The sequence below is a fragment of the Corapipo altera genome, unplaced genomic scaffold (genome assembly GCF_003945725.1).
Source record: "Corapipo altera isolate COAL_440 unplaced genomic scaffold, ASM394572v1 268, whole genome shotgun sequence".
NCBI classification, from domain to species: Eukaryota; Metazoa; Chordata; class Aves; order Passeriformes; family Pipridae; genus Corapipo; species Corapipo altera.
Window position 1 is genome coordinate 3877722 of NW_020884901.1, and position 23344 is coordinate 3901065.

At 43.5% G+C, this 23344-nt stretch overlaps 3 protein-coding genes across 10 annotated transcripts in view; 1 reads left to right on the plus strand and 2 right to left on the minus strand.

The window, feature by feature from the left end:
- ADAMTS13 (ADAM metallopeptidase with thrombospondin type 1 motif 13) overlaps positions 1 to 7390 on the minus strand; it is a 24033-nt gene extending 16643 nt beyond the window's left edge. For 2 of the 4 annotated variants that reach the window (XM_027649932.1, XM_027649930.1), the window contains exons 1-7: positions 7136 to 7390; positions 3424 to 3490; positions 2334 to 2617; positions 2012 to 2147; positions 1496 to 1635; positions 697 to 780; positions 487 to 611 (exon numbers count right to left, since the gene is read on the minus strand). In XM_027649932.1, coding sequence (XP_027505733.1) covers positions 487 to 611; positions 697 to 780; positions 1496 to 1635; positions 2012 to 2147; positions 2334 to 2617; positions 3424 to 3490; positions 7136 to 7360 — 1061 coding nt within the window. In that variant the 5' untranslated portion in view covers positions 7361 to 7390. Of the gene's footprint in view, positions 1 to 486; positions 612 to 696; positions 781 to 1495; positions 1636 to 2011; positions 2148 to 2333; positions 2618 to 3423; positions 3491 to 3813; positions 4235 to 7135 lie in introns of those variants that run through there. The other 2 variants (XM_027649931.1, XM_027649933.1) reach the window with 2 other exon arrangements.
- REXO4 (REX4 homolog, 3'-5' exonuclease) lies at positions 4307 to 9924 on the plus strand. The gene is made up of 8 exons (XM_027649940.1): positions 4307 to 4562; positions 5188 to 5540; positions 5835 to 5990; positions 6182 to 6375; positions 6783 to 6871; positions 7389 to 7463; positions 8184 to 8258; positions 9094 to 9924. Exons 1-8 carry the CDS (start codon positions 4377 to 4379, stop codon positions 9193 to 9195), a joined length of 1230 nt encoding a protein of 409 aa, XP_027505741.1. The 5' UTR covers positions 4307 to 4376; the 3' UTR covers positions 9196 to 9924.
- On the minus strand, positions 9718 to 23280 carry STKLD1 (serine/threonine kinase like domain containing 1). Of its 5 annotated transcripts, none has more exons than XM_027649936.1 (19): positions 23163 to 23280; positions 22270 to 22365; positions 21750 to 21794; positions 20363 to 20437; positions 19659 to 19763; positions 19406 to 19476; positions 18647 to 18762; positions 18128 to 18240; positions 17868 to 18028; positions 17295 to 17425; positions 16687 to 16770; positions 15355 to 15471; positions 14668 to 14802; positions 13630 to 13758; positions 12690 to 12827; positions 11850 to 11978; positions 11024 to 11071; positions 10638 to 10717; positions 9718 to 9831 (listed from the first exon to the last, which is right to left on the minus strand). In XM_027649936.1, the coding sequence occupies exons 1-19, from the start codon at positions 23175 to 23177 to the stop codon at positions 9784 to 9786; spliced, it is 1836 nt and encodes a 611-aa protein (XP_027505737.1). In that variant the 5' UTR covers positions 23178 to 23280; the 3' UTR covers positions 9718 to 9783. The 5 variants fall into 5 exon arrangements, with proteins under 5 accessions (XP_027505737.1, XP_027505735.1, XP_027505739.1 ...); XM_027649934.1 differs by having other exon boundaries at positions 11024 to 11161; XM_027649938.1 differs by lacking the exon at positions 22270 to 22365 and having other exon boundaries at positions 11024 to 11161.
- Positions 23281 to 23344: the final 64 nt, after the last annotated feature.

Consider the following 23344-nt stretch of genomic DNA (forward strand, 5'->3'; position numbering starts at 1 on the left):
CAGAGCAGTATCCTCATCTTTTTGAAGAAAGAGCACGAAACAAAAGTCACTGCACTCAAGAAAAGGTTGCATTTGACAACTTAAACCAAGGCAATTTAGAGCAAGGAGCCTGCCAGTCAGATAAAATGTCTGAGCAGGAATAGCACCAGGAATCTTGCATAGAAAACACCAGTGGGTTTTCACTTCCAGTTACTGTTCAACTTTTCTGCCCACAAAAAGCTGCAGTGGGTTTGGCTATGCTGCTCAGGGAGCACACAATGTCTGCTCCAGCCTGGGGGAATATCCCACTTCCTTTAGAAACTGGAGGAACAGCATCTCTGACTAACTGCATTACACAAAGGGCAGGAGAATCAGCCCCAAACAGCAGAATCAACCCACTGCCAAAGATTCAGTGCGAGTCACCATCACTGTGGTAAACACTGAACACCACCAGCCCTGTTCCCATCCCTGTTCCCAGTCCCTCCCAGGGCAGGGTTGCTCCAGGACCTGGTGATGTAGAGGACAATGTCAGCATGCTGGGGGTCAGAGTCGTTCTGGGGGTTCACCTTCTTGCTCCACTCACAGACGCTGATCAGCGAGGAGGTGATGTTTGTGGTGATGTTCAGCTCTGCCTGGAGGGGAGGCACAAGTCTGCACATTCCAAACAGCTTTGAGAAACCCCTTGGACAACACCTTATTACAGTCCTCCCTGCTTACCTCTGGCTCTCTCAAAACCAGCATTTGCATAAGATGAACCCTGAAATGAGCCCCCAGTGAGGCATCTCTGAGCAGCTCTGCTCCCTGGTAAGAGATGGAAAGGGTTCAATACAGAAGGCACCTCAGTGACTCCCACTGCTCCCAAGAGCAAGGCAGCACCCACTACAGAGGTAACTACAAAATCACTGGGAAGAACAACATCAGCATATGTGCTACAAATGTAAATAAATCTGTTGAGAGATGAGAACTGTTGTTAGACTTGTCAGATATTGCTGAAGCAGAAAGAAGGATCTGCAAGGAAAACAGTTTCATAGGGTAGGAGAGTGAATGCTAAAGAATGTTTTTGCTGTACACACACACAGAAAATGCACAAACAAATTCTTAATAATAGTACAGGGACTCATTTAGAAAAACTCTGTAACAGAAATGAATCATTGAAATGAAAATGTAAGATTCGTTCAGTGGATTTAGTTCAATCCCACTGAAAGCAGCAGGGATGTAATCAAGGCTTGGGTGATAAAACTCTTTATCTGTTTTACAAAAATATTTGTAATGCATAAGAGCTACATTTTCTATATAGGTTTTATGGTTATAACTCAAAAACTTTTAACATCCTCTTTTATTCATGCAGCTTCTTGTGCAAGGGAAGTTTGCCAAGGGAAGCAGAGAGGAATGTCCTGCACACCAGCAGTGCTCTGTACCAGGGGCAGGTAATCACAACCCCCCTGAAAGGTCCTGCCTGTGACACAGCCTGGGAGCTCCCACACTGGGACAGCATCCAAAACAGAGAGCTACTCACAATGTTCAGGTTGGCAAGAATGTATCGCTCCGTGTCCTCTCTGTGGTACAAGAAAACATCTGGACCTGCCACCACCATCAGCTCCAGATGTTTGACAGCTCCCTCAGCCCTCTTCTGCAGGCGAGGAGGACCCCGCCCTGCTGGACAGCACAAAGGGAGTTCAAAATGCAACATAAAAGCTTCCACAGGTCCACTCCCTTTTCCCCAAGGATAGAATAACACAGCTGGAAGTCCACTTCTCTCAGGTTTCCCACTTCTGGTGGTTTCTTTCACCTGCCAGCATCCTTAATGACACACCTGTGCTACCAAAATAACAACTACCCACATGAAAACACACCAGTGACACCTGTGGGTAGTAACTGTGAGGTGAGAAAAGTTTGGGGTTAGTGAGGTGAGAAATGTTTTCAAGCCTACTCATATGTTTCTAAATATCACTTTTTCCCCTGAGCTCATGCAAGCAGCCCCACTACCAGCAGACAGCTTTTCCCAGCAGGGCTTCCTCTCTATGTCCATTACCTCTTGCTGTCTTTGCTGCAGCACTTCTGAAGAGAATGTGGGGTCTGGAGAAGCCAAGGTCCTTCAGCAGGGCCACATCTTTGCCTCTGACTGGCCTGATGTGAATCTTTTCCTCATCCACAACGACAACTCCTTGCTAAAGCAGATAAAATACCACCTCTGAGTTATCCCAAAGATATTTGGTATCCATGGAGAACTGAGGGCCATATCCTCCCTTTGTCAAGCTCAGATTTATTAAGTGGATGGTTCACAAGTTTGGTGCACGAAGCTGCAAACCTACAGGGGCTGTAACAGCTCATGTAGCAGTTCAGTACATACTCACCAACTGCCCCTCACAGTAAGTGACTCTACTCGTGGCCCCAGGAGGCTGCAGTGAGTGTCCACCTGCAAAGCAGTTCCCTGGGAATCTCTTCAGGAAGCTAAAGGAAGAGTTCACCACTTGATTGCTCACAAAGGATGAGGAAAGGAGGGCGTGGTCCTCTAGAAATTCAAAGGCAAAGAGTTCTCCCCAGGCCTCGATGGAGCAGTGCTGGATCCGACAGGGCGTCAGCCCAACCTGCTCTTCCTTGCAAGGACAAGTTGGCTCAGCCACAACAAACTCAGGTACTGAAAGAAATTAAGACCAGAACAAGGGGAACAGTTATGAGAAATGATGATACACAGAAACTCAGTGTAATGGTCTATCTCCCTAGGAAAAATGCTCTCCAAATAACAACTGTGGCCTTCGGGGGTCAAGGAATTTCTGTGCTTTCATGTATTCCAAAGTGAGGATAATCTGATTGGGAACTGACAACAGAAACTGGCTCCTGATTTATTGGTGCTTTTGCTCTCTCAATAAAGAGAACAGTTCATTTAACAAAGACTGAGACAGTTTTACTTCCACAGATGTTAAGTATTAATGAGTGGGAATTATCATAACCCAGAAAGGATGAGCTCTAGGTGAACTCACACATAGACCATACCCTTCCTTTAGGGATTTGAGACATCAAAACACGTTTTTGTTCTTAACTATCATCAATCCAGACTTGGAATACTTATCTCTCCGTACATTTATTTTTAAAAAATAATTACCAAATACATTTAAAGTTATCCTTAATCTAAAGCTTCCTACTCAGCAGACCTGGATCTGTTCATCTCATAGAAAAACACCAATACAAAGGATGAGGACCACAGCAGAAATGTGGAAAGAGATTTAACATAACTCCTTCAGCAGATTTTAAATTCTGACCCAGTTCTTCAACCACTCTCACACTGAGGCACTGATTGTCTCTGAGCAATGGAACTCAGAAACACCCAATGCTTGTCAGATCAGGGGTTGTTAATAAGCACTCTTAGTGTTATCAGATATCAAAAGGATTAGAAATGAACTGACAGATGTGTTCTAAAATGAAGAAGGACGGAGCCCTGCATACCATCAGCCACCGAGCTGGTTCCAAAATAGGAGAAAACAGCTTCTGCATCCAGAGCACTGAGGAATTTCTGCAAGAAGAAGAAGAATAGCTTTACGGGTTTTTTAAAAAAAACAAACGGATACAAGACTATCGCTCACTGAACCTGACCTGGAAGGAACTCCAGCCAACAGCTCAACAAGTCCCAGCGCCAAGTTCTCATGGCTTTGCTCCGCGCTGAGCACGGGCTGCACAGCAGCCACCCGGGGGAAACAGCTTTATCTCCGTGATTAGCGAGGCCGGGCGGATTTTGGCTTAGAAACAACGTCGCGTCGCCTCTCCTCCGTTATTATTTTTTCTTAGAAACGCGAAAGCCTTCCTGGAAAGCCGCGTGTTCCGGAGGTTCAGACTCACCTCTCGGGGCCAGCACAGCCCCAGCGGGAGCATCACCAGCGCCCGCACCGCCCAGCCCACCATCATCCTGGAGCAGCCGCGCTGTCCGCGCCGGCCCGGGGACGAGGAGGGCGATTTTTGGCCCAGAGCATCACGTGGAGCGGAAGGGGAGAGCAAACAGGGCTTGGAGCAAACAAACAGTGCTCGAGCGGGGCCTCAGCGCGGCGGGGGCGCGGGGGGCCGGGGCCGCTCCGGCAGCTGGAGCCCGCCCGCCCTTGCGCAATGCCCGCGGCTTCCCGAGGGTGCGCGCCAGCCCCGCCGGCCCAGAGGCGGCTCGGGGGCTCCGTGTCCCTGTGGGGGACTGAGGGGGGTGTCCCCATGGGGGGGGATCTCTCCAGGACCCCCCACCCCCGTGACCCAGCCGGCACCCCTCGCCCCCGGAACCCAAGCGCGGGGCGGCGTTCCCCGCCGGGGCGGTGCGGCGCTGTGCCGGTCCCCCTGTGGGAGGCGCGGCCCGGTTGGGACCCGCTGCCCCACGATCCCGATCCCGATCCCGGTCCTGATCCCGTCCCTCAGCCCCCCGCATGGCGAAGCAGAGCCCCGCGGAGCCCCAGGCGCCGGGGCCGAGCGGCGCGGCCCGCGGGAAGGGCAAGAAGAGGAGGAAGAGGAAGGGCCGCGGGGAAGCCGCCCCGAAAGGCCCCGGGATGGCGGTGGCGCGTCCCCCACGCGACCCCCAGGAGTTCTCGTCCAACTGGAAGGCGCTGCAGGAGGTGAGGGGAGCGGGGGATGCGCGGGGGAGAGCCGGAGTCGTCCCCGGGGGCTGGGAGGGGGAACGGCCGAGGCCATGCGGGCAGTCCCCGAGTGCAGCTGCGCGCGGTAATTAACAATAATCATCACCTTTGTGTCAGTAAATAAAGGGGTGTGTGCCGATATTTGGGACGCCCCGTTGTAGGTAATTTCCCTAAAGCCATCTGGAAAGTCCAGGAGTCCTCTGGAGGGAGAGGGAGATAATCAAAGAATCACAGAGTGGTTTCCGTTGGAAGGGACATTAAAGCCCATCTCAACCCACCCCGTGCCATGGGCAGGGACACCTTCCACTATCCCAAGTTGCTTCAAGCCCCGTCCAGCCTGGCCTTGAACACTTCCAGGGATGGGGCAGCCACAGCTTCTCTGGGCAACCTGTGCCAGGGCCTCCCCACCCTCACAGGGAAGAATTTCTTCCTATTATCCCATCTAACTCTGCCAGTTTGAAGCCATTCCCCCCCTTTCCTGTTACTCCTTGTAAATAGTCTCCCCCCATCTTTCTTGAAGGCTCCTTTCAGGTACTGGAATTAGGTCACCCCAAAGCTTCTCTTTTCCAGGTTCTTTCCCCTTTTTTCCTTTTTATCATTTTAGCTACTGAAACAAAAGGCAAATGGCTCCAACAAGTCCCTCTCTACGTGTCAAACTGACACCAAAAAGAAGCAGCCAGTCCAAGCAGCCAAAAGTCCAGAAGTCCCAACCCTCAATGGGAATGTGGGAAAGGCCAAACCCACAAAGAAAACGGACAGTGGTTCTGCTAAAGAGAGTCCTCCCTTGTCTAAGCCAAAATCCAAGGGGGTTGCAGTGAACAAGAATTTAAATGGCACCAAAAGCAATGGAAAAGGCTGCAAAGACAAAAGGAAAAATGGAAATGTTGTGAAGGAGAAGGATGATTTAAAACATAAGAGGAGGAAAGCTGAGGAACACGTGGAGCAGCAGCCCAAGGAGTGAGTACTTCAGGCATCACACCTGGATGGGAATATTCATTTTGGGATGCTTAAGTAAGGAGCACAGAGAGGTACATTCAAAACAGCTGCACTCTTCCACAATAAGTTTTGGAAGAAATAAGGCCCATGTTGCCCTTACTCCTCAGATATAGCAAAAAACCTGCAGAAGTGACAGCACTAGACCTTAATTTTCAGGGTTTATGTCTCAATTTAAGAAATAAACTGGCTTATTGTACACCAGACAGACACCTTATGCTTTAAGGCCATAAATGTAATTAAATCTGTTCTTACCAGGGCTGACATCTGGTTTGATGACGTTGACCCCAAAGATATTGAGGCAGCAATAGGACCTGAAGCAGCAAAAATTGCCAGAAGAAACATGGGACTTGAAACAGGCCCATCCAAAGAGTCTGTGGAGCAGGTGCTGGTCAAGGAAAACGCTTCTGATGGGTGAGTGACATTCCAGGGGGAAGGATGGCAGCAGAGGCATCGAGATGAGCTGCTAAAAACTGATCTGCAGGTGGACAGTGTGGGCTGACATCTCCCTGCCTCTGCTGACTGACTTTTTCCCTGTTGGAAGCAACCTGGGAACCTTGTGAGCTGCACACAGAGGTGTCACCAAGCTGTCCTTTGTCTTTCAGGCTGACAAGAGCTGTAGCCATGGACTGTGAGATGGTGGGGGTGGGCCCCAAGGGGGAGGACAGCATTGTGGCTCGGGTGTCCATCGTGAACCAGTTTGGGAAGTGCATTTATGACAAGTATGTCAAGCCCACAGAAAAGGTGACTGACTACAGGACAGCTGTCAGTGGCATACGCCCTCAGAATATCAATGCAGGTAGGAGGGGTGTTCCCCCAGAATGTTCTTTAAGGAGGGAAAATTTAACAGGCTGTCACTGACGCCTGACTGGGTGAGCTTGGAACAGTTTTAGACCTATTTTGGGAAAACAAAACGCTAAGATTTATGTTAATGCTAAGAAAAATGGTGGGGAGAAGTACTTTTTACAGAGTTATCACTATTGCCCTTGAAGAAATTAACTGGTGAATTATGGTATGGGAATAATAGAAAAATTATCTCCTTTTCATGCTCTGCTCTTTATGGAATTGTCTAATGAGCAGAGGATTTAGTGTACTGTACAATTTGCATAACTACAGCCCCAGGGACACAACTGCTTTCACAGAAAAGATGCAGTGTTTTAATTGTAGTTTGCTCATGGAAAGCGTTTCCTTGTGTGGCATTTTTAGGTGAAGACTTTAAAACTGTTCAGAAGGAGGTTGCTGACATCCTGAAGGGGAGGATTTTGGTTGGACATGCTTTAAAGAATGATCTGAAGGTACGTGGCTGCACATTTGAGATTGATTAAATTTCTGACACATCATCCTGGATCAGGTGAACACACCTGAACTCCTGCAAACTGCAGCTCTATCACTGTTCTCTCAGTGATAAAGCACCAATTACACCTCTAATCACTTGCCCACTAAAGTTCTTCAGCTTCCAAACTGTTGTTGCTAAAGAGCCAAGAATGAAACAGAATGTGGGAAAAGCTCTGTGCATGCTTTGCTTAGTCCCCAAAGCTCAGCAGTCTGGTCCTAGTTACCTGAGACAGGTACCTGATGTCATGCTGTGCCAGCACTGCAGGTGGTCTCTGCAGGCACCTCCAGCTCCATCTCTGTTTCTCACACCAAGTAGAACTGTGAATCCTGAATCCAGCCAGTGTCTGCATGATCTTGGTCTTGTCCTCTCGTGGTTTTGAAGTATCTGTTAGATGGGAACAGCAGGCAGCTGTACATTCAGCTGTAAGAAGTTTCATGCCACAGCACATTTTGGACTGGAAATGTAATTTCTTGTAGGTGCTGTTTCTTGATCACCCTCAGAAGAAGATAAGGGACACACAGAGATATAAACCTTTCAAACAGAGAGTCAAGGTAAGAGACTGATGGGAAAGTGCACCTCAGTTAACTGCCTCTGGAGCTGCTGGCTCACTCCTGTGCATCCACCTGACCCTGTTCCTTCTTTCCTACCTGGAACAGGGATGCCTGATTTTTGGCACTCGAAAATACCAGTCTAGTCCAATGCTTACTTAGTGTCTGAAATACCTCCATAACTTACTTAGTTCAGTGCTCACATTATCAGTAACACCTGTGCACAAAATTCCACGGCTTTCCCATTTTTAGCACTTTCATGGGCTTCATAACACTTTTCTGGACAGCAAAATAAGATGGGAGAGTTCTACTTAGAGCAAAGCTTATGCAATCTTCTTAATGGTATCATTTCCATAGGGATATAAAAATATAAATGGCTTCAAGTTTCTGCTTAGAATGCAGGAGTAGTGGTTCAGATTATTGGGAGGTATTTTAAGTTCTGTAACTAGATATTCAGGGGGGGTTTTTTCCACAACTAAGCACCCCAAACATAAATCTTAGGATTATGGTAGTACACAAAGAATCCTCTCAGCAGTGCAGGTATAAATCTCATGTTTCATTATTCTTGGTATTTCAGCAGTGAGCTAAGATGTGCTATTCTTTGAGGAACACACTCGAATTAGTATTTATATATATATTTATATATATATTTACATATATATATATTTACACATCTCTGTATATTTCAAGAGGCAGCATGACTATGATCTTTTCTGTTTCTAGAGTTCAAGGCCATCACTGAAGCTGCTCTGTGAGGCCCTGCTCAATGTTAAGGTGCAGACATCAGAGCACAGCTCGGTAGGTATCTCATCAGAACACACATTTTTGGGTAGATCAACAGGGTACTACACATTAGCTCTGGGATCTGGGTTCAATCCAGAATGCTGTGCCATCATTCCAGCCAAAAGTCAGCAAGCTCTGCTTGAACACCAGCAGCAGTGAGATTGTCATCTAAGCTTGCTTACTGTTATGTTTCCTTATTTTCATGAACAGCTTTTGCACAAATCATCTGCATTTTGATTAAAAAATATTAATCCTTGTTATTTTAAAATCTCCAGAGAAAAGAAGTAATGATCAAGAATCAACTGCTTACCTTAAAAGCAGCATTGTGCACCCTTGTACTGTGAGGGGATGGAGAGATAGTGTGAGAGGCTCCACCTGAACCTCAGCAGTTAGTTCCTTTCTTTCAGTGGACAGGAGGATGTAAGAGAGGAATGAAGTGGGAAAGCAGGGCAGATTGGGAGGGTATTTCTAAGGTAATGTATCAAGAGAATTTTCTCATTATGACTTTCCAAGTGACAGTCAGAAAGAAGCACAGAGCCTTGTGGTGGCCCACACATTCTGAATAGTCACAGAGCCTAAATCTAAAAAGAGATAAAGATCAATTGAAATTATAGATTAAAATGATGGAAGATTTAGCTGCTTGAACACATCCCTGGAAGTGTTCAAAGCTAGGCTGGACAAGGCTTGGAGCAACCTGGAATAGTGGAAAATGTCCCTGCAGGGGGTGGAACAAGAGGAGCTTTAAGGTCCCTTCCAACCCAAAGCACTGTGTGATTCCATGATTATTAACAATAATGTTCTTAAAGCAACTGTGTTTCATCAGGCTCCTGTTTGTTCTGTTCTCTTTCAGATCCAGGATGCACAAGCAGCTATGAGACTGTACACCTTGGAGAAAAAGAAATGGGAAGCTGCTGTTAAGAACAAAACTAACAACAAAAATTGTAAAACTTGAAGGGTTCTACCCTGTGCTTTTACCTGCAGCATTTGCTGGTTTCCTGTCACATTCCAGGACAAATTTAGAGATAAGTCAGAACTGTCAGCAGCTACTTCCTAAAAACCAATGCAAAGACAACACTTCCTACCCTAGTGTGGGAATGCTGCCATCCAAGAATCCTGCTGGTATCCCTTCTGGGTGGTTTCTATGCCTACTACCAATCCTTGTGTTCAAACAATGTTTGTAACAAATGCCTGCATTTGTGAAGAACTTCATCAGTTAAACTTCTGCAAAGGAAATACACACTGAATAAGTTAAAAAAAAACAAATTATGGTAGGTGAAGGAAGAAACTGTCATTGCTTTGCCAGAACTTCTAAGACTAAAATCTTTATTTCAGATATGTTAAGGTGAATTCTAAATTATTGCTGTTAGTCACACAGTTTTGGTACCTAAACCAACAATATATACCTGTTTATATATTGTATAATATATGTAATAGGCCAATATTCATTGGTGAGGAGAAGTCCTTTCAGATATTTCTGGAGGATCCAAGCTTTTATATCCAGGTGTGTACAAGTCTTGTTTTTAGACAAAAAGTTTTCCTTTCACTTCTGCAGTTTCAAAAGTGTGGCATCCACGAGGGTCATTATCTCCTGGAGAGAAAATGTGAGAACTGTCAAATACAAGTTTACCTTGTTGCTTCACTGATTTTTGTATTCATTTATTAATAAAACCACTGTGTCTAACATAGGTCTTTAAAAGTGGCTGCTGTTGTAACAATGAGGGAGGTTTACAACAGGACAGGGAGCTTTCTGCCCTTCTGTGATTACTTTTTCCTGCAGGAGACACTGGAGAACAGTCTGTAACTGTCTTTGAAGCAAATTATGTAAATGCATAACTAAAACCACCAGAGTTAGGACTAACCAGTTTTACTGGCCTGATGAACAAACTTCTCATTGATTTATTGACAGCAAGGCATTGCAAAGGAAATATTAGTGTAACACATTAAGCAGCTCAGATAACTTTGCATGTTTTTCCTTCTTTCAGTGTTGAAATTTAATGTAAGTTAAATCTTCATACAAACTACTAGAAAGCTTTTGTCAGTTTGTTTTTTTAAGAATGCCACTTCCAAACCAAAAATAAATTGGATGTAATGTACTTAAGCTTTTTTTTCCTGTAAACTTTAGCCTGGTTTAGTATGAAGAATACAGTAAATTAATGTGATGTTGCAAGAGACCAGAACATAGTTTTTAAAAAGTTACAGCCTAAAGAAAAAACCCCTTTCAACAACTTCTTTTCAGCAGTTAAAGTATTTTTACAAACTCACTCTTCACCCCACATACAGCTAATTCTCTAAATCTATGCATTATGTAATTCCAGCTATTTGAAAATTATCAAATCCATCCCCAGAAATAATATACTAAGCATCTACTCATTATTATCAGAGATTTTTCCATACCATGCTAAATGGAAACTGGATTTTTATTTCAGACAGCAGTTTGTCCATTTTCTGGGACAGCATATCCAGCACAACCTCATCTGCAGTGTCAATGAACAGGATAATTTATGGTTATAGCACAACTGCCAACAGGGCAGGAGCTAAAGGAGCACAGGGAGAGGATGGATCTACACAAGGAAAAGGCAAGATGAGATGAAGTTACAACATTTTAACATCAGAATGGTATTTACTCAGAGTAAGAGGGATGAATTTTCAGTTCCAATTCATCCTCCTTTCCCAGACATAAACCTGAGAGCAATTAACATGTCCCTGAGCAGCTGCTGTTATGGTTTTACTGGGTTTGGGGGTGAAGGAAACTCAATGAATAACAGCACCAGCCATCTCACCATACTGAGCCATCTCCTTCATCAGCAGACAGAGAGCTCCCACCACTCCTGAATTGTCAAAGTGAAGGTGATAAACATCTTTGATCAGTTCTATTCCACTGCCTTTCGAGTCCGTTATAAATGTCAAAGCTGCTATTTCTGGAAGGAAGACAAACACTGCTGGGCTCACTGGGAGCTGCAGACTGCATGATCTGCTTCCCAGTCCCCTCACCAGCTAGCACACATGTCATATGTTCAGAAAATCCTGCCCATTATTTTCAGTCTCCCTGAAAACTATTCTGAAGCATATTTGGGCAACAAGTAGACCATGTTTGCAGCTGACACTGTCGTGCATGGCAGAAATGATTTTGGTGTTTCTTGTTTTCACATTGATTGATATCTACCCTTTTACACAGTTGAAACACCATCACAAAATAACTACCAAAGCACTCTCAAGTTACTAATAGATCAGATTGTGCTGATCTAATACTTCTCAAGCATGCTGGGTTCATGGAATCACAGAATGGTTTGGGTTGGAAGGGACCTTAAAGATCCTCTCGTTCCAATGCCCTGCCATGGGCAGGGACACCTTCCACTAGAGCAGCTTGCTCCAAGCCTCATCCAACCTGGCCTGGAACACCTCCAGGCACAAGGAGTCCACAAACTCTCTGGTTCATGGGAAAATTAAAGTCCCAACCCCACTTTCACAATTTCCTCTTCCAGTCCTGCAAGAAAAGATTCAGAGAGCAGAGGTCAATCCCAATCCCACTACGAGTCTTGATCTATACAAAAAAATCCACGTCTGAGCTGATTTGCAATTAATAAAAACAGAATTGCTGAATGTTACCAGACACCCTTATGAAGCTGGCTAATGCCAGGCAGCCATTCTTCATGAGCATTGCTCTTTCTGGGTTCATCCTGAGTGCCTCCAGCAAAAGTGCTGTTGTGGGTTCATAGTCACTGTCAGTTAAACAGCCTTAAAAAAAAAACCAAAACACACAGAAAAGACCAAAACTTCAATACTCTCCAAGCCAAAAGGAATGGAGAGTCCTGAATACTCAACCTATTCTGCTGGTGAGGACTAGAAATGAGATTGCTAAGGTGTTTTGCTCAGCTTTTCCCAGTGGAACACTGGCACAAGGGCAGGCAGTAGGTAAACTGTGGCAATATTCTTTCATGAGCAAGAAATAAGACAAAACAGTACTGCAAGGATGGATTCCTTAGTGCACATGACAATGAAAGAGATGTGTTTTCCTTTTTAATCTGAAACATTGTTCCTGATTAACAGAGCAAATGGCATAAAAACAAACCTCCCAGCCCATGCTGCACAACACCAATGATGTGTTCAAATAACACAGCTGGGACTCTTGGTGTTAAGGGAGAAGCCAGAGTGCTCTGCACAGCACAGGGTTGGTGTGGCTGCCCCACAGTGCAGCCACCATTAGCACTATCTGGTGATTTAGTTGCTACAGCTCATCAAAAATCTCTTCATTAGAGAGTTAGAGAGCAAATGCAGGGGAGAGTGACTAAGAGAGGATGCAAGTCCCTAACTCTGCTGCCATCTGCAGAGCCTGCTCCAGCCAAGCAGCCTGGATGTCAGGCATCACCACAGCCTGGATTTCAGGGATCACCACTGACATAAAAGCCTTCTCCATGCCCAAGGAACAAGGAGACTGGGAAAACACACCTTGGAGTGACAGTGCCCACAAAGCCGAGCAAGCGGATTCTGCAATTGCTCCGTTCTGGAGGTGTTCCTGAAGGACTGCAGAGGTGACAGGGACAGCACCTTCCAGCACTGCTTGGTCTTCATTATTCTCTGAGTTACCTTAACAAAAAGGAAATGCAGCAGACAGAGTTATTTAATCAAGTAATAATATCACTGTATGCCAAATTATATCAATAAAGCCTTAAAGGGGGTTGGCATTGGAGTAATGCAACATTGCTTTAGTCTGGAGGGCAGCAGAGGGAAGGATCTAAAAAACCAAACCAAATGTTACAGGACTAATAAATACTCATGTTTATAGGAGAAAGCTGAACTTCAGGAACTGGGTTTCATTTAAATTATGCATGGGGATCACAGCAAGAAACCTCCAAAAATAACCCCTGTTTTGACAGAATACGGTCTGCAGGGTGGATTTTCAGCTGGTCACATAAATCAAACGGGTGACTTGATGCATAGAGGGAATAAAACACACCAAGTGCTGCAATTGTGCACAGTCTGTGCTTTCAGCCTTCCTTGATGATCAGAACACCACACAAATATATGTCACAGGAACAAATCAGGCCATATCTTGGCCTGAACAGCAAATATTTGACTTTGACACCCTATCATATAAAGGGTTGCTAAAAGAAATCTGCATTATTTTTTATTTTTCTCTAATTTAACTCTGGATCACAAAGTTATTCTAGTACTGCAGTGGAGACAACTCTCCAGAATCACAGACTGGTTTGGTTGGAAGAGACCTTAGAGATCCTCTCATTCCAACCCCCTGCCATTGGCAGGGAAAAAGAATGGAAGAATTCAAATCCAGTCCCAGCAACAGGAATGCCTGAACTCAATTAGACACAATACCTGCTGCCTTGCAGTCACATGAGCAGAAGAACAATACTTGCTGTGTTCTACTTACCACTCACAGCCAAGCTCCAGAGAACCCCACAGCAAGAGAAGCAGATCTCCTCATTCTGAAGAAAACGCCTCAAAATTGACAGAAGGTCTGGAATTATCCCAACTTTCCTCAGATTCTCTGCAGTCACTTCTGAAAAAAACACAGAAAAAGAAATTCTATACAATCTGGTATTTCTGTCCCACTCACTGACCTCGAAACAGGCAGCACTAACCGTATTTAAACAGTGATAACAAATCGGTAACATGAGACCATCAATCAACTGGACAAAAGAAAGCAACAGAAGAGACCGAATTCTTTACCGAGATTCACTTAAGCACAGTGTTTAGCACAACTGATCCTTTCAAATGGATGTTTGGCCATCCTTTTTCCTCACAGACTCGAAATTCACAGAGCAGGAAAGGAACTGAGAGGGCACAAATTACAGGTTTTCATATGTTTGCATTTTAATGATTCAAACTGACCCCGCTTCAGAATTGGGAAACACTGTATAAAAATAGTTTGGTGTTAGAAGTGACTCTGTAATTTTTTAATTTTTTTTAATATTATCCTCTTGCTGCTAAGTCCTTCTGTAACCATTTATAAAAACAGTCTTCTGAAGATTGTTGAACTGACACTGGAACCAACTAAAAATACTATAAATATTTAGCAATTACAAATTCAGGACAAAGTAGAGGAATTAGGTAGAATGGTTTCAATACATCCTGGCAGAGTCAAAAATAGAATCCAGGTTCTATGCTCTTGTTTTCTCAAGCATTACTACTTGCCCACTTTGTACTTGTTTCCAAAACAAGATGAAATAGAGAATTGTATCTATTAGAGTGGTCCTGTAAGTCCCTGAAGCCTCAGCAGCATGTCTTATACTTTGAGGAGTGTTATCTTACCAATATCTAGGCAATATTACCACTATTATCACTATTGAACTAATACCCACAGACATCCACGTCTCTCAGTGAAGTCTCAGTTCTGCATTGCATCTTGGCTTCGTTTAAAAAAGTAGGAATGTATAAATATTCCCCAAAAAGGGACAAGGTGACCCACCACTGGCTGAAACCATCGTCAGTAACGTGCAGAGCAACGAAAGTAACTCTTCATTTCCAGAGTGTTTTCTCACTGTGGCCAACAGGCAGCTGGCCACTGTCTCATCCAGGGCCATCACCACACCCTGTTCCAGAGCTGCCACCAGAAAAAATGGAAGAGAACAAAGATTTGAATGAAGTCTGAACTCCCCACTGTCAGCAGAGCAAAACATTCCATTAACAGCATTTCTTCACACGAGGCAGGCAAAAATGACTTTAAACTTTCGTTTTCTGAAACACAAGTCTTAGCATTTTCAAGCTTGTACCATTATCAGGTGTTATTGGGGTAAATTGCCATGAAAGTGACAGCAGGACCACACAGGAGACCAAAAAAAGCCCTTTTATGGTTTAAAATTCAAATACCAAAACACAGTCTTTTATTCATGCATTCCAGTAACACTCTGCACAACATAAAAACCAACTTAATTGCCCAAGATCTGAATCTATATTTAAAATTAACACAGAATTCCTGCATGCCAGCCCTGAAGGAAATTCATGAGAAACCAGAAAGCTGGTTACCTTACTTTAGTACTTTAAATTCATCCCCTAAAAGCACTACTGAACCCATTTCAAACCTTATCTGCTACATTAATCTTTACAACAGACAGGCTGTGTGACCCAGCAGAAGGAGGAAGTCTTATAACTGTACCTTGACTAAGAATTTCAAGCAATAACATGCAGCCATCTAGTTGTAACTTGAGAGAAGTTACATGAGTCTTCATGGCAAAAAGGATCACTTCTGTGCATTTTAACAGCTGGGGGAAGGCTGTGGGGAAAAGAAATTGCCTGAGACAACATTCTTGAATCAAAGAAAACAAATCACTTGTAGAGATGGAATAATACAGAGAGACTTTTTTAATCTCTGGAGGAAAGCAAAGTGTAACCAGCATATTCCTCCTTAAGTCACTCTAGAATTGTTCACTGGTCGTGGAGTGAGTTCTGGGGTAGAAAGAACATTGTGCATGAGCCCCAAACCAGCTTTTCAGAATCTGCAGAGCAAAGTATTTCATCAGGACTCCTAGTGCTAGGAAGACTTGGAGCTTTGGGAATAGCCCATACAGCTGCTGTTCAGTGTATCCACAAGCAGGTAACAAAATTATGAGGAAAACTGGATGGATTTTAGGGATCCCTTTTGAGCACTTTCTAGGTTGAAAGGATCAGTCAGGGGGTGCAGAAGTGTCAAACAAGGCAGAGGTGGGCACAGCCTTGTAGTGCTGAAAACAGGACTGAATGAGAATCCCAAAGGTCCATTCATTTTGTTATTTACAACCAAATATTGTTTGTATTGAGTATGTTATTGAGTAATATTATTCATTACTCAGAAAAAGATTTCTTCAGTAACAGAGTGGAACATAGAGGTAACTCTAAGGAAAAAAAAAACAAACTATTCTTTTTCTTTATCAATTACAGCTAGGGTAAAACCCCTGTGTTTTACCATCAAAAGCCAATGCCAGCATTAGAATGCTGTCACTGTCAAATGTCAGTGCATTTTATAACTGAGTTAACATGGTGCTTTGAAACTATTAATCTTGATTTGAAAGCTTAATCTGAAAAATGTGCAGTTTCTGGGAGAAAATATAGAGCCTTCACTCTCACAGCTTTACTAGACACAAAGAAATGAGCCATGTGTAGCCTCCCTTTGCCCCAGGAATTACCTCCAAGTCATCCCAGGGCTTGTACAAATTACCTTCAAATGTCAGTTTGTCAATTCACTTTAGTTGCCAATTAAAATATCATTGTTTTTTTCCAGTGTCTATTTTTCTTATCCAGTAAAACCCTCTCTGCTGTTCAACAAAAGCATGTACAGAACAAGTACCAACACAATCCTATCAGCAAGTGGCCTGTTCCAGTATGTTCCAAACAATAAGAAATAGGAAAAGAGCAATTTCATTCTCATTTATTGTCATGTGAAATTTTTTTCCTATTATCTCAAAATACAAGGAAGGAGCAGAGTAAATAAATTAATAAAATAGTGCCTTACCACTTTTATCCTTTACAAAACTGGCAAGCTGCTGAATGCCTTTAGTCTGGACTTCTTCAGCATCCCAGGAAGCCTGCATGAATGCTAATAAACCAAGGAAATTCTAACAAACATTAGATACAAACACAAAAAAACCCACTCAAACTGCCTCTATTTTGTGCAATATGCGAATTCATGTGGACAAAAATAATGTAGTTTGTGATTGTTGAAAAGAGAATAACTTTTCCCCTAACACATCAAACATTTCAATGTTACCAAGTGTTATGATTCACAATGTATTTGGAATTATATATTTTGGGGACCTGTTGGAAAATTTAAATCAGAGGAGGGATAGGAGCTTTAAATGCATTGTTCCAATATCTATTTCACATTAAAATAACATCTTCCTTATTTGGAAGGAAAATAATGGTGCAGATCTTCTATTGCATAAATTTGCAAACATGTTACAGTGCAGACAAAATGAGTGATCCTTCCTCCAAACAGCATCTCATTTTATTTCAAGTAAAATGAATGTCCAATAACTCATTTCCAAGCAAAATACATCCTGATGAGAAAGCACATGGGTCTATTTTCCATGAAAATCACCATTACATTGATCTCCTCATTACCTAGAACACTTCCAATTCCTCCCTCGAGGAGCAGATCTGTTATTTTGGGAGGCAAAGACTTTTTCAGTATTACTGAAGTGTCACCAATAAAAGTCAGGCATTCCCTGACAAATGGAACATCGACCAGATCCCTGGAATTGAGAGACAAAAGCAGTACCAGAAAGTTAGAACTGGAAAGTTACAACAACAACAAAATCTACGAGCTTTGTTTCATTTTGACATAAAAAAAATCTAATACTAGTTTTGAGAAGACTGGATTGTTTTTGACAGAATTGAAACAATTTATTTGGAAGAGCTTACACGGTGCAAGCTGTGCTTAGGTGTCAAGTTAATGGCTTACAAAATTGTTTGTAACATGAATTTATAATGTAACTCTTAAAAAAAGGGACACCTGTGCATAGCAGTGTCCACTTCTGAATGAACACCAGGTCTTTGACTTTTTTAATAACTCAATTTGTTGAAGCAATCTTGATTCAGCCCCTTTCCAACAGGAGCTAACATTCCCAACTTGTGGAGGCAGGAGGGGTTTAGGACAAAAAAAAAAAAAATAAAGGGAAGGCAGCCAGAACTTACTTTGCTGAGGGTCTCATGCTGGGCTCAATCTGTAGCATCATAAATAAAACTGGAAATAAGGGCAAATAGCTGCTATCTGCATTTTGCACCAGTGTCAGGGCTCCCTCCAGACAGCTGCTATCCCCTCGGATATCCTGCAGTAAGGAAGTTATCTCTTCTGCCTGGAAAGAGCACAGGATGAGAGGAGCTCTCACACACATTTACAGACACCCTGGTGGGCCCATGACCTTTCAAACCTCTAATGAAACATTATTACCTACATTCAGAACAAAGCAGGTCAGCATATCCAGCAGAACAGAGCCCAGAGACCAGATGTCAGATTTCTCAGTGAAAGAAAATCCAAATGTTTCTGGAGCCATCCAAGACTTACTACCTGTTAAAATAAGAATTATATCTAAACATAATGCAGAGATATTGTGCAGACATTAGGCATTTTTTTACTGGGGATATGCCACAAAAGACTACAAAACACGCTGTGACTAATGGACAATTTTCTAAGAGGTTACTGAGTATGTATAAAGCTAAAAAGGATTCCAACTGTTGCAGAGCTCATATTCACAGACACATCTGTAGTTTTCACTTGTCAACACAATTAATGCTGCAGGCAACTGCCTGTGCATATCCTATTTAGAAGCCAAATACCATAATGCAGAGAAGGGAAAGGGAAAATAACTTTTCCCCTTTCCTAATTTTCCTCTGAGGATCAAAAATATCCACCACAACTGAATCTTTTAAAAACATAGTAGAGGGGGGAAAAAAAAAGCAAAACAAATATCTACTTTCTTCCACTCTTATTTTCCATTTCATCTCATCTTTCATAAGTGTTTCTGTGCTGAAGTCACTAAGCATGAAGGAGGTTTCACCAGTCACGAGTATGTTTGATGGCTTGATGTTTCTGCAATGCAAATATTTTCTGTCAGCCTGTGAAATTAGAGTCTAATGGATATATAACTACAGATCCCCAGCATCTTTACACATCAGAAGGGCTGGTTTGGGGTTTTGGGGGTTTTTTGGTTGTGTTTGGTTTTTGTGGGGTTTTTCTGGGGGGAGAGGGGGAGGTAGAATTGGTTTGGACTTTTTTGTGTGTGTTGTTCTGTTTTTTTGATTTTGGTTTTTTTTTTTTTTTTATCTACAAGTGATGATCACCCAAAAGACAATTATTTTCTTCTTTAAATACTTTAAAATTTCTGATTGTGACACAGATGGATCTGAGCATGGGATGCAAGGGTTGTCTCTTACTTTAGGTACACAAAGGATATAGTTTGTCCATCACTGCCACCCAAAGATGGGCAATTTAGAGCCCATTCAAAAAACCAAGAGGTAGTACTCCATTTAAGTGGCTAATTTCAGACAAAACTCAAGAAATAAATGACTTCAGAAGTCTCAGAAACTTAATCTGTATATAAAGTCTGGAATTTCAACCCCCTGCTTCTCCATTTGGAAGAGTAAAACTCCCTGCCTCTGAGCACTGAGCTGAGGCAACAGTTACTGCAAAGAACAAGGACCTGTCAGACAAAGAGAACAAGATTTCTGCTCACCTGTGCAAAATATTTTGTTGGTGTGTATAAAACAAAGCATCCACCATCTGTCCCAGGAACCTCTGAACCACCTGGTGAGGGCATCAGATATGAAAGTGCAACACGAACATAGTAACTTTCAAATATCTTTTGAAATGAGCATTTCCAAAACCTGTGCTCTGAAGATTTTAGGGAGGACTTTGAGAAAGAAGGAAGACAGGGAGAAAACTGTTAAAAGCAGCAAGACTGTCAGTGCCTCTTCTGCACTTCTTACCATGTCTCTTATCTTTTCTGACTTCTGCCTTTTTTCCTTGATTAGAGCTGAAAGATCTCCTTGGCCTGAGTGCTGCATCACCAGGCAGAGGAACAGAGATGATACCTGTAATAAAACATTACACCAATATTGCCTGACTGTTTGCAGTAAGAAAGACAAACCCAAGCACTTGGCAAACTGGTGGGTGTGATGTTCACCACCACCAAAGTGTTCTGGGATGAATAATCTCTCACAGAGGAGGCAATATTTCATTCCTTTCATTAAAAAAAACCAGCATTTGTTGTTTTAAAACAAACCACCATTATGGAGCATCTTATCTGCAGCCATATGGGACAATTCAAATCATATATGCATCCAGAAAATCAACACAGATTTTCCCTAAGCACTGAAGAAAATCTGCAAATAAATAAATCAGTTTCTTATGGCCTCCTATAAAAGGGTTTTTGTACAGGCATAAAAATCAGAATTGCACACTGATTCACATCAGAATCTGTGAGTCAGCAGGCAATACTCCAATCCACAGATATTCACAGCTTTCCAGCATGTTTGTTCAGGAGTTAAAAAACCAGGCTTGGTTCAAATCAAATAACCTTTTCTTTTAAGTATCTCACACCAATTATCCCAAATTTAAACCTGTAGAAATGCCTACGTGCCCAGAACATACACCAGGTGTTCCAGTTTAACCAATCCCATTCTGTTCTCACCTCATTGTTCCAAGTCAAAAACAATTCCTTGTAAATACAGATGTTTGAATGACGAAGTTTTAGCAAATCCTTTGCCTGCATAAAATAAAATAAAAAAAAAATAGGGAGAGCTTTCTATGGGTCCACAGTCCTTCCCATCAACAGGACCTTAAATAACACCCAAACCAGTCCCTGACTTGTTCGTGTCACATTTCTGATCAAACTGTTCCAAAGTGAAGAGTTTGTGTATATTTATTTATACATTTATTTGTGTGTATTTATAATGTTAACTATTTGCATTCACAAGTTGAGTTAAGGCAAATATTTCACTAAGACTCAATGCCTTGTGAGATTCAAGGATATAAACTGATCTGCAGGGAGATGATGTGTAAACAACCCCCTTCTTCTGTTCCTAACATCCAAACCTGAAAACACATTTTAGAATGTAAGTCAGGATGATTTTTCTAGCATAGCCATTCCTGTGACCCCCATGCAAGCTTGAACCTCAGAAAATATGACATGAGAGATGTTTATCTCCCTGAAGGTGGTTTCTGTGTAAGGCTCTAACAATTCCTAATTACTTCAGCAAATTTGCTGATTATGTGGAAGGTTAAAAGAACTCAAGTTCCTCTCCTAGAGTTGTGTTTGTGGCTGTGCAGACACAAGAGAAAAACTACAAAGAGCCACACTCCCAGCTGGCATTTATTTCAATATTTGCTTCAATAGATGTCAGCAGAGAAACTGAATCAAATTTTATTAGTAATGCCAGTTTTGGTGTGGTTTTGGTCACCTCTCTGAGCAGGATGAAGCATCTGAATTCTCCCTCCTTTCCAACTCCAGATGCCGTGCATTCTGGACACTGTGAGACTAATCCATCATGTGCTATTTCACATATTTTCTTGAAACAATTTTTGGTATTTTAAGAATATTTCTGGAGTTGCTTCTTATGGGAAGCACTGGAAAAAGTTTGCACAAAAAAGCAAAATCCAACAAAGACAGAAAACCAATCAAACTATTCACATTAAAAAAAAAAAGTCCAACTCCGAGAAATTAATATATAATAAAATACATTATATAGAAATTGAGTTACCAATAATGAACTATAAATAGACCAAGGTTCTCCTTCAGCTTAAAGGCCAAAAAAATGAGTTTTGCTCTTTGTCTTCAGTGCAAAACAAATACAAACTCTGAGAAAGGACTATTCTCTGAGAAGAGCTGTCCACTTGAATCTACATGTCCAAATATAACCACAATTAATACAAACTCCTGGCCTGAGCTCAAGCAGAGGGCAGAGAGAACACCCACAAATAGTCCTCTCTGATTTACTTATTATTTACTTAGCTAATCCTTGTAGATAAAAGACTTTGGTCTTTGTAAGTGAAGTAGCAAAGAAAGGCTGCACTGATACCTCCTTCAAGGCCTCACTTGCTTGGTATTGATCAATGCATTCAACCTGCACCAAACAAAAGACAAGGATGAGATTGTACCAAAGAGACAGGGGAACTTCAAGCCAGAACAATTTTATTTTGTCAAGATGTCTGGACTGCAAAGTCTGCATGAAGTGACATAAATTTTCAATGATAGCTCAAATCTCTAATGTTTGGAGCAGTCCTGGTGTTAGGACCTGGGTAAACCAGAGTTTTAAATGAGTGTGTGACAGCTAATGAGAGCTTCTGCACTGTCTGGGCAGCAGTGAGTGAGCTGAGAACACACTGAATGGACCTAAATAAGCTGCTGCCCTTTCCCCACTTCGAGCCTCAACATTCAAGCAAAATGATCTGACTCTTCAATTTTCCAAAAAAGCAGCACAGTGAGGTGTAAGCCTATTCTCACCCAGTTGCTGAGCTGCCCTACATGTGTGTCCTGTCAGAAGCGCCCCTGGAGATGACAAACAAGACTCTTTGTTTTCCTAACAACCACCTTCTCACCTGCTTTATCACATATTTCTTCTGGGCACTCTTTCCTGTTTTCAGTTCAGCTTCCAGCATAGTGCCCAGTGCCCCGGGCTGGAGCTGCTCCAGCACCTGCCGGGCACAGGAGAGACCCAGAGCACCTGCTCAGCTCCAGGTGGTGGAACAACCAGGGCAAAGAGCCCCTTCCAACCACTTTTCCCATAGACACCTCCCCAAACAGGGCCATGGACCCCACATACAGCCCCTCCAGCATCATTTAACCCACCCAGGGCCACTTACACCTTGTTTGTGTGCTGCCTCCAGGGGTATCTGCACCCACACCCCTTCCCTTGGCAACAGACCCATCCCCAGGGCCATGTACCCCATATGCACCCCCCAGCATCACCTACACCCCCCCAAAGGGCCATTTACACCCATGGCTGTGTCCTGTATCCATGGATACCCACACCCCATCCCTTGGCCCCAGACCCCTCCCCAGGGCTATGGACCCCACATACAACCCCCCGAGCATCACCTACACCCCCAGCACCACTTACAGCCACGGTCATATACTGCTCACAGAGGTAACTGTATCCACAGCCCCAGCCCTGCCCACAGACCCCTTCCCAGCACCATGTACCCACCCACACCCCCCCGGGCCATTTACACCCATGTTTGTGTACCAACCCCAGGGGTACTCACACTCCCTCCCCAGGGCCATATGCCCCACATACACCCTACAGACACCCCTCAGCAACACCTACATACGCCCCCAGCATCACTTACACTCCTGGTCCTGTACTACCCCACAAGTTCCCCACATCCCCTCCCCAGGTCCACACATCCCCTACACCCCCCCCCTCCAGCAGCACCTACACCCCCACCACGCCGCTCATCGCCAGGCAGAGCCTGGACCCTTGCGGCAGCACCTCATATTTCTCCATAGCCGAGAACACACCAAGCCACAACCTCCTCCCCCCTCAGGCGCCACCGCCCGTGAGGGGGCTCTGAACCCCCTCACCGGCCCCTTTAAGGGCGCGCGGCCGTGGGGCGTGGCCGGGGGCGTGTCCCCCCGCGGAGGCCCCGCCCCCCGCGCGCCGGCGCGGCGGCG